The 13,662-nt window shown below is 48.6% G+C and overlaps 1 protein-coding gene across 6 annotated transcripts in view; it reads right to left on the reverse strand.

The window, feature by feature from the left end:
* Nucleotides 1-13,662, reverse strand: part of LOC132378631 (ras-responsive element-binding protein 1-like) — a 140,040-nt gene that overhangs the window by 101,124 nt on the left and 25,254 nt on the right. For 4 of the 6 annotated variants that reach the window (XM_059945744.1, XM_059945741.1, XM_059945746.1 and 1 more), the window contains exons 2-3: nucleotides 3,421-3,546; nucleotides 1,474-1,673 (exon numbers count right to left, since the gene is read on the reverse strand). In XM_059945744.1, coding sequence (XP_059801727.1) covers nucleotides 1,474-1,673; nucleotides 3,421-3,546 — 326 coding nt within the window. Of the gene's footprint in view, nucleotides 1-1,473; nucleotides 1,674-3,420; nucleotides 3,547-9,154; nucleotides 9,269-13,662 lie in introns of those variants that run through there. The other 2 variants (XM_059945745.1, XM_059945743.1) reach the window with 2 other exon arrangements.

A 13,662-nucleotide genomic window follows, 5' to 3' on the forward strand; every position in this document is an offset into this window, starting at 1 on the left:
GTGGTTGCCCCAATTAACTGCTGGTCCAATTAACCAAAATCCAGTATTTATCTCTTTAATCATCTCTGGACTTTCTTCACTCCAGGAAAAAGAGTCAGAATATTGAACTCCTCCCGAAAACTCAATCAGTCAACATTTGTGATTCTAATGTATGGATGTGGTGAAACAGCTCATTTTGTACATCTTGTTCATCCCTTTCAAACAGGGATATACTGGCTGGAACAAAATCACTCTTGCAAAGAGTTCAAAAGGCTGCATTTAATGACAGATTAACACAGTGCCAAGTGAGTGTGGCCTGGTTTGATGGCCCGCTGGATAGGGAGCTCTGATAGGAAGAAGTAAGTGAACGCCTAGTATTCTTCAAACAGGGAGCTTCCCTTGCTTCCTGCCCAGAGTTCACTTGGTGGTGTTGGGAAAGGGCAAAGGGGATATCACACTTTGAATGGGATCTTGCTGTGTAGATTATCACATTACCAATGGGACCCCAAGGCTTTGGAATGTTCTGTGGCACTGAGAAAGGCAGTACAGACACTTTAAATATTTGCCTTTCCAGTTGACAACTGCATGTTTTTGCAATTTATCCCCTCTCCGTCCCTTGCACCCTTGCTCTCCGTGCTCGTCTGTTCTCTCAGCAGCCTTGCCCCGCCTCTTGCTGTTTAACCTTGGACCACAGATCTGAGTTACTGTGCCAGACTGCCTGGCCTGGGGAATATTGACTCTGCAGTTTATTATTAACCAGGGATAATGCTGTCTCCCATACCAGTACACAGCGCAAAGCCCAGGGCAGGTCAACCAAATAACTGGGCTACAGGGGAAAGTACAAATGTTTACCATGCACACAGCTGCTCCCAGTGGTCTGCAGGTCCTCACTTCAGCCAGCCAGTGCAACAGTTTTAAAAATAAACTAAAAATTTGCACAACATAAAGCGCGGGTGTGTAGCACGTCCTTGGCAACGCCCCGCAAGAGCTCTGCATTTCTGAGCAGGTGAGGCTGTCACTGCAGGGCGCATCACATGAAAGGCAGTGCAAACCAACCCCCAGACACACACCCCGACACACCCACACACACACAGTTCCGAGGATCGGACCCTCGTACTGTTTACACTGGACTGCCTGAAGGTAGTACATAGAAACGTATCCCAGTAGCTGCCTCTCCCACTGTGTATCAGACACACCCCTCTGCTGGGGACCTTGTTGCTTCCAACCCCCAACCCCACAGCTGTGTGCAGGGCCTCAGCCGACAGGAAGAAAGCTGCATCGACAGCGGGCAGGTGCCCAGGAAGCTGGCAGAGTCACTGTCTCAGTGACCTTGGGTGCCGACTCTGGAGTTTGCACATTCTCCCTGTGACCACACCCTCCCTCATCCCAACAAGGTGAAGTGTGAGGGAGTGTAACGGATGGTTGGTGGTCAGCACAGGCCTGGTGTTTCCACGCTGCTTCTCTATGAAGGGGGGCTTTCGGGCAGTTGCCTACCTGCTTGATTTTCCGTGTAGAGGCAGCGATCTTCGTGGGGCTCTTCTCACTTGCAGACTTGCCCACCTCCGCACTCAGGCTTCCCACGCTCATCACCGTCGACATCATGGACTTCACCGAGGACAAGTCATCACCTTCAGGATTCCTTGGCAAAACGGTTGCTCTCCCCTCCATAGGCACAATCACCTCCGGCTCGTCATCTGTGGAGATAGCGGAAAGGTGTTGGCCAGTCGTTTCAAAGAAGGCATCAGTGGCTCTGATAGCGGTGATTACCCAAACAGCACCACGGGAAGAGCATTGACATATCAACTGACCTAGCACAGAGATGCTGTCGCAAGGAAGATGTACCAGCGTCTTTACTTTCTGAGGAGGTTAAGGAAGTTTGGTATGTTGACAAACACTCCAGCAAACATCTGGAGGTGTACTGGTAAAAGCATCAAACTTACTGCATCGTGGTCTGAAACAGCCATTCTAATGCACAGGAACACAAGAAGTTCAGCCCAGTACGTCAAAGGCACTTCCAGCCCCACTGCTAGGTGCACCTACACAAGGAACTGTGTCAGGAAGATGGTAATGACCATCAAAGAGCCCATCGTCATCCTGCTGCCACCACTGGGCAGGAGTGCCACATCAGCACGGTCAACAACAGTCACTTCCCTTCCCTTCTTGAACCAACCAACAGAACCCTAACCACCACCTCTGAATAGCCAATTTGCTTTACAATGGGCCGGCTTTTTGTTTTAATTGTGTTCTTTCTTATAAAATTATGGATGATATATGTTCTCGCTTGTGAATGTTGTGCTGCTGAAAGTTTTTCACTCTACTTGACCATGACAATAAACCTGTCTTTGATTTCTTCCACGTCAAAGGCAGAGGCTACACCTCACTGACAGGGCAATGTCCACCCAAACTCCCAGTGCAATATAATACTAGAATGGAGACACTGATAGTGTTACACTGGAAACCAAAAGGCAAACGCTGTAATGACAGACTCTGTCCTTCCAACCTGGGGCTGTGTCTGCACGGAACCACTGCTCCAGGACATGCCACTGAAGGACAGCCCGGTGTGTCTGTACCAGCTGCATGCCCAGTGGCCATACTATCCTTTTAAGGAGAAGCTGGTACTGCAAGCCTGTCTCTTGGGCGTGTATAAGGCCATTTGTCAATTATCTTGGGCCACAGACAATGGCATCATTGTGCATATCATTGGAAGACATCCTTAAATCTTCTGTTAAATATACAATGGTTAACAGAGTACCATAAAATAGAAACACTGCACTGAACTGCAATAAAACCAACTTCAAAATCAGTGCCAACAATTATTAAAAAGGACAATGAAGACTATTTTTGCAAGAACAACCCAGTAGGAATCGAGGAATGGGAGCAGGGCATCCAGTCCATCAAGACTGCTCGGTCATTAACCATCACGGCTTACCTGAGAACTAACTCTGTACTTTCCCTGTAATCCGGAAACACCTCAACAACTTCAGATTAATGTGTAACAGCTAACTCACCTCAACACTTGCAAGAAAGAGCTAAATGTTTCACTGGCACTGTCCATGCGGGCCAAAAGGCCCTCCTTTCAACAAACTGGGTGTTCAACGAGTTTTGAGTGTCTTGTACCTTCAAGCAAAATAAAAAGGTCAGTCCACAACTACGGACATCTTCATGGGTAGGTCTGATACCTAATCATTGGTTTACGGCTGGAGAGTGGATCCCCACATTGGAGACCAAAGGCAGAATCCAGTTGACAGACTGGGATCCCGTCTGAATTTTAGCCCCACAAAAAAACTGATGCAGTACCTCAACCTCATCAGTACTAACCCTTCCAAGGCATAGAGATGGCCAAAGAATGGCAGTGCTAATGTAAATTGAACTCAAACCCGAGAACTTCAGTAAGATCAACAACGACCTCCTTCCTCCCGCCCATACTGAGCCACGAACTACCTCCGCTTCCACTCTGGGCATCGTCGTCAGCTTCCTGGTCTTCACTTCCATCGCCTGACAACGTCAGTTCAGCATGAGGGGTCTGGCCCACATCAACCTTCTCCTCAGACCCATTGTCCGCCACTGCTAAAGTCAAGACAGGAAGCAAAGAATAATTAGGGAAAGCATTCAACCTTCCTACAGACCCTACAGAGCAGCTTTGAGGCATCTTCATATGCGCCCTGTAGAAAGGATATTCTCCACATATCAGGCACAGTGATCCCAATATAGTCACACACACGGCGTGCAGACAAGGCATTTACTTGCCTAACATGCAAATTGACCCTGTCTCCACCAGATTCTAATTTCGACCCCACTGTCACTTAACTCAGTGACATCCAGTATTACTTAACAAGAGCAACCTTTCTCTCTCTGTGTGGATGCACATGAGGAAGTTCAGGGAATTTGGGGAAAGGGACAATGTACCACAGGAGGGATCCAGGTGTCACCCATGTAATTTGTACAGTACGACATGATGGGCCAAAGGGCCTACCCTGTGATTTGTACTGTTCTATTTTCTACAGCAAATTAAAACCAACCAATATACACCACGGTAACATTCTGGTTGGCCATGACGCTATTACAGCTTGGGGCGGGGAGTTTCAAATTCAATTCCAGCGCACCCTGTGACCGCGTGGGTTTTCCTCCAGGTGATCCAATTTCCTCCCACAGTCCAAAGCCATACCAGTTAGTAGGCTAACTGGTCATGGTAAACTGTCCAGTGATTGGTCTAGTGTTACATGGGTGGGGCGGCTGGGCTGCAAGAGCAGGGTCTGCATTCTACCTAAGGAAAATACAACAGATGCTAGAAATCTTTGACAGTGAAAAGGAAAATGCTGGAAACTCCCAGCAGATCAAACAAATTCAGCTCTTTCCCAGGTCCATACCTGAAATATTATCTCGTTTTTTCTCCATAAAACTTGCCTAACCTGTTAGTGTTGCCAGAACTTCTGTACTCTTTTTGGAAAGAAAAGCACACTGAGGATAAGGTTTTCTGTTTCAGAATCACTTTAACCGTAGGCATCTCAATGTGCCTAACAGGTTTAACAGTGGTGCACCAACATTTCCTGCTAAGGTTCAAAACCAACTCGGCTCCTGGCTAGCTGCAGTTAAGAAGCTGGACAAAAGATACGCCAGATAAGGACATCAAAGAGGTGGTGATTCATGAGCTTTAGATCTCCGAGCTGAAGATACAGCTCACATGAACTCAGGAGTACATGAATCCCTGGAGGTGGGCAGGGAGGTTAACAGAGCTTTGGCATCCTGGCTTTCGTCATCAGGGGTCAGGGTACAGGAGTTGGGATGTTATGTTGCAGTTGTACAAGACGTTGTTGAGACCACAACAACATCTATTAGTATATATTAGTTCAGTTTTGAATTACTCTACTATAGGGAACAAACTACTAAACTGGAAAGAGTGCAGAGAATGTTGCTGGGACTTGAGGGACAGAACTATGGAGAGGTTGAACAGGTTCAGATGCTTTTCACAGGAGTGTAGGAGACTAAGGGGAGATCTTATGGAGGGCACGGAAAGGTTGAAAGCACTCAGTCTTTTCCCAGGGATGAGAAACAGTGAAGAACAAAAGGCCATGGGTTTAAGGTAAGATGAGAAAGACTTAATAGGAACCCATGGGGCAACATTTTCAGCCAGAGGGTGGTGCAGAGCTGTCAGAGGAGGTGGTACATTAACAACATTTGAGAGACCTGGGCAGGTACACTGATAGGAAGGTTTAGAGGCAAATAAGCCAAATGCAGGCAAAGGGGACCAGCTTAGAAACACTGGGCCGATGCCTCTATCACTGAATGCAAAGATGATCAGAATTGGAGAGATCACTGGGGTTTGAAAATGACAGGAAGGAGTGGAGAAGTGGCCAGGGCGTGGTGTCAGAGGATTGATGATGAACAGGTTGAGGAACGTTAGCCAGAGGCAATTTGGGACGATTGGGTCTGTAAGTGACGTAGGTGTGGGTGGGGTTTTTTTAGCAGCAGCAGGGCAGAGCCAGGTGATGGCACAGAGCGAGCAGGTGGGCTCAAAGCTCGGCATGGGGCTGACTGACACAGCAGCAGGTGAACCGGAACAGCGGCTGGGAGCTTGGGGAGGGTTCAGGCTTCTGCTCTGTGCTGGGTACAGCTTCCACCATCTTCACAACGCAGGGGGTGGAGGGGCTGACCAGACAGCTGAAGTTGGCTGCTGGTGAGAGCCAGTCTCTTCTCTCCGGGCCATGCTCAGGGGCTGTACGTTGAATGTCCTGCACTGATCGATGGAGGACATCCTCAAGAATGGAGCAGGTGGGGCGCAGTGGCTTTCCACTGCATGAGCAGTACATCGATGAAGCTCATACTACATCCTGCCATCATTCAACAGCACCTCACCAGGCCTGAAGAAACAGGCTTTTCAGCCCACGGAGTCTGACCTTCAAGCACTGACATTCCCTACATTCTTATCAATCCCCCAGTACTATTCACCAACAAGTAAACTACCAACTAGTTTGTTCAGAAGTTCAAAGTTCAGTGCAGGTATCATCAAAGTATGTAGCATTACGCAATCCCGACATTCGTCTCCTCACAGGTAGCCACAAAACAAAGAAACCCAAAGGATCCCATAAAGAAGACCACCGATGCAGAGAGAGAAAAAACAAATCATCTTTGTATGCCTCTGGGATGCGGGAAGAAACCAGCAAACCCAGGGAAAACTCAGGATTTACAAAGAGAATATGCTGCTCACAGATTGCACCTGGAGTCTGGGTAAACACAGGTATCTGGTGTGGCGAGGCAGGGACTCCAGCGCGCTGCCCTGTGCAGCTATGTCGTGATAATTAATATGCTTCAGTAATGACCCATTGGCCATAAAACACTGAACAACGTCGCAAGGCCCTTGCACACTGCTTGCGTACAGAGAAGGCCGGCATAGAAACAGGCCCATCAGACCGCGACATCGTGCCAGTCATTCCACCCATTTAGATGTACAGCCTTCTACTCCCTGAGAACTCACCAGATACCCGTGTTTACCCAGACCCCAGGTGCAATCTCTGAGCAGCTTTACATAGAAACGTAGAAAATAGGTGCAGGAGTAGGCCCTTCGGCCCTTCGAGCCTGCACCGCCATTCAGTATCATCATGGCTGATCATCCAACTCAGAACCCTGTACCTGCTTTCTCTCCATACCCCCTGATCCCTTTAGCCACAAGGGCCATATCTAACTTCCTCTTAAATATAGCCAATGAACTGGTCTCAACTGTTTCCTGTGGCAGAGAATTCCACAGATTCACCACTCTCTGTCTGAAGAAGTTTTTCCTCATCTCGGTCCTAAAAGGCTTCCCCTTTATCCTTAAACTGTGACCCCTCGTTCTGGACTTCCCCAACATCCTGCATCTTCCTGCATCTAGCCTGTCCAATCCCTTTAGAATTTTATACATTTCAATAAGATCCCCCCCTCAATCTTTAAATTCCAGTGAGTATAAGCCTAGTTGATCCAGTCTTTCTTCATATGAAAGTCCTGCCATCCCAGGAATCAATCTGGTGAACCTTCTCTGTACTCCCTCTATGGCAAGAATGTCTTTCCTCAGATTAGGGGACCAAAACTGCACACAATACTCTAGGTTGCATCTCCCCTTTTCCTAATCGGCCATCATTCAGATAATAATCTGTTTTCCTGTTCTTGCAACCAAAGTGGATAACCTCACATTTATCCACATTAAATTGCATCTGCCATGAATTTGCCCACTCACCCAACCTATCCAAGTCACCCTGCATCCTCCTCACAGCTAACATATTCTCTTTGTAAATCCTGGCTAATCCACAGCAGGCTCTGTGTACAGAGTCCAGGCACTGAATTCAACAACTGCAGCCAATCGTCTCATCCAAAAGGAGAGGCCTCCCTCATACAGAGCAGCAACCACCTAGTCTTGGCTTGTCTCTGGAACAGCAGATGGGGTGCTGTCTGAAAGCCCTGGGAGTTCTGCAAACCAACATCACATAAATGGAAATCCACCTGGCTGTCATCACCCAGCAGTCTGTGGGGTTTTGCTGTGCAAAGATCAGGCATGCTTCATAGCTTCCAGGGTGCCCTAGAAAGCACGTGATCAACTCTTTTGAAATGCAGGCACCTTTATTACGCCCCCCCCCCCCAATATTGCAAGGAACTTGAAAATAAACTTTCAAAAGTATTGGGTTTACTATCTGTACCGGAAAATTAGGCTTAACAAATACATAGTGAGGACTGAAGGGAACATCTGATTGGTTCCTTAAGGTTGTCATAGCCAGGGGTGATAATGGGAACAAACTCCCACTACCTATTAAATGCGCCCAGTGACGTGTGGGTCAAATAACCTCTGATAACCAAGCCCAGCTCCTGCCTGGCCTTCACGTGTGGCTTAGCGACTCAGCCTGGCAGAACCGGTTCTACTGACGGGAGAAGGGTTACTGGTACCTTAAAACCAGTCACTTCAGACAGATGGGGGTAGTCAGTTCATCTAGGAGAAGGCAAACTCTGATCTCAAACCTCCACTGCCTTGTGCTATACCCGCTCACGGGGGGGGGGGGGGGCTTTGGGAGTGAACACTGGGGGAAAAATCCAGAGCTGGAGTTCCTGAGGCAGTCCTACACTGAGTTCAACGCTGACTGACCTGGTACCAAACTGGATCGGTCTCTGCCGTTCCTTTGGGTTCATCAGATGCGTGGAGAGGGGGAGCCTGCTACGCGGGTAACAGTGCCCAGGCTTGCGCATCCAGACAGCTCGGATGCAATATCCATGGACAACTCCAAAACCAGCAAGAGCTGACCTGTCACATTACCAGCTAAGGTTTAAGTTACTGCACAGGGTGTGGAGGAGGTGGGGTGGGGGGGGGGGGGGGGGGCACGTGACGTTAATTAAATAATTAATATGTCACCACTACCAACACACAAACCCTGAGACAAGTCAGCCCCAGCTGCTACCCAGATGTGAAAGGACGACAGTGTGCAGTGTTGAATGATGGTAGCCGTGATCTGTTCACAAATACCCTGCTCAAACTGTAAAGTTTCCTGCTGGAAACTGGGAGTGGTTATTGCACAGAAGCAAATTCTACACGAGTGTGTAAGCGGCTCTCGAATTAAGCGGCATTGAAAGAAAGCACCACAATTCCATTCTGAAGATCTCTGATTAGATAACTGTTAATCACATTGGAGTGGCGAAATCTAGCCGTCGCAGAGTAATTGCCATGTCTATGGCAGAGGTAATCACATCACAGCCTGACAACATCTGTGAAAAGACACATTTTGGGAGTGAATTCCTGAGAAAGCTTGTCACAGGTACCACACCTCTGCTGGCAGAGATTGAGTCAGCCTCACTGGTTTCACGGATACCGTCAGCACCGTGCATCAATTTTCTCTGCCTCAACAGTTGAGGTGTGCGGTGCACGGTGCACGGCAGGGTCTTGCAAAACCAGTGCTGGCCCGTACAGCTTTTGCCGGCTTGCTTCAGGCTGTGGGACTTCTCCAGACGCCACCCCTCCCCTCCAGCCCAGACTGCTGTGCCTCTGATGCCTGTCACAAGGCCCAGGGCTGACATCTGAGCCTTCAGTGCAGTGAGGCCTGGAGCCAGAACTCCAGCCTGAATGGGGAGACAGTTCCTTTTCCAGCAGAAAACTCCGGGCCCAGCTCACTCCGATTACTTCAGTCTGCCGGGAGAAGGGTGCTTTGTCTCTCCCAGCCCGTACCTTGGGATGAGTCTGCATCCAGCAGGATCGTATCTGAAGCAGAGGAATGTTCCCGCAAGTCAGCCACACACTGTGCACAGCATGGCACACTGGGTTCACCGCTGAAGGTCAACCAACAAGAAATACTTTGCTCAGAGATTTAAAGGCGGTGTCAATAAATAAACCTGCCTTTCCCACTAACAAGAAGACAACACTGTTAGGCATCCAAAGCCGAGATTGAACCGGTTCACAAGGTTCTGCACGTCTCACGTCCGTACCTCAGCAGTGCAACAGGTGGAAATACAGGAGCTTACAGCCACTGGAATCAATGGATCAGAGAACAAGCTGCAGGAGGGCTCAGCCAGTCAAACAGCCCTTCAACTGAAACATCCACAATGTCTTTCCCCTCAGATACTGCTCGAGCGAATGAGCTTCTGCACCAGTGGTCTGATGCAAACATGTCCGAAATGCACGATGAATTCAGAGACAGCACACCTGCTGTGTCTGAAACTCACCGCCCAGACTGGCCAGACCGTCACTTCAAAGATGGCTGCTTTAAAAAAGTTGTCTTAAAATTTTAATTAATCTGTTGCATGCAATTTCAAATCAATATTTTAAAGCGATTTAACTGTTTTTCAAGCGGTTGTGATGATGTAACGGAAAGCTATTGGAGTGGTCCCGGGGCAGCAGGATTGGTCGTTACAGGCGTCCACCAGCAGAATCCAGTCAATATCTGCCCCATGTGTACAGCAGGATCAACGCAGCACTGTCACAATCCAGTCAATATCTGCCCCGTGTGTACAGCAGTATCTACGCAGCACTGTCACAATCCAGTCAATATCTGCCCCGTGTGTACAGCAGGATCAACGCAGCACTGTCACAATCCAGTCAATATCTGCCCCGTGTGTACAGCAGGATCAACGCAGCACTGTCACAATCCAGTCAATATCTGCCCCGTGTGTACAGCAGGATCTACGCAGCACTGTCACAATCCAGTCAATATCTACCCTGTGTGTACAGCAGGATCAACGCAGCACTGTCACAATCCAGTCAATATCTGCCCCGTGTGTACAGCAGGATCTACGCAGCACTGTCACAATCCAGTCAATATCTACCCTGTGTGTACAGCAGGATCAACGCAGCACTGTCACAATCCAGTCAATATCTGCCCCGTGTGTACAGCAGGATCTACGCAGCACTGTCACAATCCAGTCAATATCTGCCCCGTGTGTACAGCAGGATCAACGCAGCACTGTCACAATCCAGTCAATATCTGCCCCGTGTGTACAGCAGGATCAACGCAGCACTGTCACAATCCAGTCAATATCTGCCCCGTGTGTACAGCAGGATCTACGCAGCACTGTCACAATCCAGTCAATATCTACCCTGTGTGTACAGCAGGATCAACGCAGCACTGTCACAATCCAGTCAATATCTGCCCCATGTGTACAGCAGTATCTACGCAGCACTGTCACAATCCAGTCAATATCTGCCCCGTGTGTACAGCAGGATCAACGCAGCACTGATCACAATCCAGTCAATATCTGCCCCGTGTGTACAGCAGGATCAACGCAGCACTGTCACAATCCAGTCAATATCTGCCCCGTGTGTACAGCAGTATCTACGCAGCACTGTCACAATCCAGTCAATATCTGCCCCGTGTGTACAGCAGTATCTACGCAGCACTGTCACAATCCAGTCAATATCTGCCCCGTGTGTACAGCAGGATCTACGCAGCACTGTCACAATCCAGTCAATATCTGCCCCGTGTGTACAGCAGGATCAACGCAGCACTGTCACAATCCAGTCAATATCTGCCCCGTGTGTACAGCAGGATCAACGCAGCACTGTCACAATCCAGTCAATATCTGCCCCGTGTGTACAGCAGGATCTACGCAGCACTGTCACAATCCAGTCAATATCTACCCTGTGTGTACAGCAGGATCAACGCAGCACTGTCACAATCCAGTCAATATCTGCCCCATGTGTACAGCAGTATCTACGCAGCACTGTCACAATCCAGTCAATATCTGCCCCGTGTGTACAGCAGGATCAACGCAGCACTGATCACAATCCAGTCAATATCTGCCCCGTGTGTACAGCAGGATCAACGCAGCACTGTCACAATCCAGTCAATATCTGCCCCGTGTGTACAGCAGTATCTACGCAGCACTGTCACAATCCAGTCAATATCTGCCCCGTGTGTACAGCAGTATCTACGCAGCACTGTCACAATCCAGTCAATATCTGCCCCGTGTGTACAGCAGGATCTACGCAGCACTGTCACAATCCAGTCAATATCTGCCCCGTGTGTACAGCAGTATCTACGCAGCACTGTCACAATCCAGTCAATATCTGCCCCGTGTGTACAGCAGGATCTACGTTTCTCTACCATTGTTCACAACCACAGAGCAGCTTTTACAGCAAGTGCAATGGAAATTGTACACAGCAAGCTCCCAGAAACAGGGATGTGAAAACAGTCAGACATATCCTCACCACAATCAGCACTGCACCCCAGTGTCCGCTGTCAAACACAATCGCTCAGCCTGGGAAATCAAAGTCAGTGTGGCCGGCCCTGGGGACCCGGAGACTGGACAGTGAAGGTGGCCCATCAGGACAGGAGTTGGAACATTACACTGCCATTGTACAAGGTGTATGTGCAGTATTGTGTACTTGCTCACGCTGTCACCAGAAGGAAATGATTAAACCGGTAATTTGCAGGGAAGGTTTACAAGAACAGTGCTAGGACTTGAGGGCTTGAGTTATAAAGGAAGGCAGGACAGTGTCAGACACTGAGATGTGACAAATCACAAGGGGAAAAGACAAGGTGAATGCACAGAGTCTTTATCCCAAGCAAAGGAAATTACAAACTTGGCTGAAGGTGAGAGGGGAATGAGAGGGGCAACTTGTTCACACAGAGGGTGGTGCCAATGTGCCAGGTGAAACTTTTGGAACAGGTGACAGCTGAAGCTGTTGGGACAGGTTCAGTGACAGGTAAATGACAGGTGAAGCTGTTGGGACAGGTTCAGTGACAGGTAAATGACAGGTGAAGCTGTTGGGACAGGTTCAGTGACAGGTAAATGACAGGTGAAGCTGTTGGGACAGGTTCAGTGACAGTTAAATGACAGGTGAAGCTGTTGGGACAGGTACAGTGACAGTTAAATGACAGGTGAAGATGTTGGGACAGGTTCAGTGACAGGTAAATGACAGGTGAAGCTGTTGGGACAGGTTCAGTGACAGTTAAATGACAGGTGAAGCTGTTGGGACAGGTACAGTGACAGGTAAATGACAGGTGAAGCTGTTGGGACAGGTTCAGTGACAGGTAAATGACAGGTGAAGCTGTTGGGACAGGTACAGTGACAGGTAAATGACAGGTGAAGCTGTTGGGACAGGTACAGTGACAGGTAAATGACAGGTGAATCTGTTGGGACAGGTACAGTGACAGGTAAATGACAGGTGAAGCTGTTGGGACAGGTTCAGTGACAGTTAAATGACAGGTGAAGCTGGGGACAGGTTCAGGTACAGTTAAATGACAGGTGAAGCTGTTGGGACAGGTTCAGTGACAGTTAAATGACAGGTGAATCTGTTGGGACAGGTTCAGTGACAGTTAAATGACAGGTGAAGCTGTTGGGACAGGTTCAGTGACAGTTAAATGACAGGAGAAGCTGTTGGGACAGGTTCAGTTACAGTTAAATGACAGCTGACCCTTTTGGGACAGGTTCAGTGACAGTTAAATGACAGCTGACCCTTTTGGGACAGGTTCAGTGACAGTTAAATGACAGGTGAAGCTGTTGGGACAGGTTCAGTGACAGGTAAATGACAGGTGACCCTGTTGGGACAGGTTCAGTGACAGTTAAATGACAGGTGAAGATGTTGGGACAGGTTCAGTGACAGTTAAATGACAAGTGAAGCTGTTGGGACAGGTTCAGTGACAGTTAAATGACAGGTGAAGCTGTTGGGGACAGGTTCAGTGACAGTTAAATGACAGGTGAAGCTGTTGGGACAGGTACAGTGACAGTTAAATGACAGGTGAAACTGTTGGGACAGGTTCAGTGACAGGTAAATGACAGGTGAAGCTGTTGGGACAGGTTCAGTGACAGGTAAATGACAGGTGAAGCTGTTGGGACAGGTACAGTGACAGGTAAATGACAGGTGAAGCTGTTGGGACAGGTTCAGTGACAGGTAAATGACAGGTGAAGCTGTTGGGACAGGTTCAGTGACAGGTAAATGACAGGTGAAGCTGTTGGGACAGGTACAGTGACAGGTAAATGACAGGTGAAGCTGTTGGGACAGGTACAATGACAGGTAAATGACAGGTGAAGCTGTTGGGAGAGGTTCAGTGACAGGTAAATGACAGATGAAGCTATTGGGACAGGTTCAGTGACAGGTAAATGACAGGTGAAGCTGTTGGGACAGGTACAATGACAGGTAAATGACAGGTGAAGCTGTTGGGACAGGTACAATGACAGGTAAATGACAGGTGAAGCTGTTGGGAGAGGTTCAGTGACAGGTAAATGACAGATGAAGCT

Source organism: Hypanus sabinus, chromosome 20, assembly GCF_030144855.1.
Source record: "Hypanus sabinus isolate sHypSab1 chromosome 20, sHypSab1.hap1, whole genome shotgun sequence".
Lineage (NCBI taxonomy): Eukaryota > Metazoa > Chordata > Chondrichthyes > Myliobatiformes > Dasyatidae > Hypanus > Hypanus sabinus.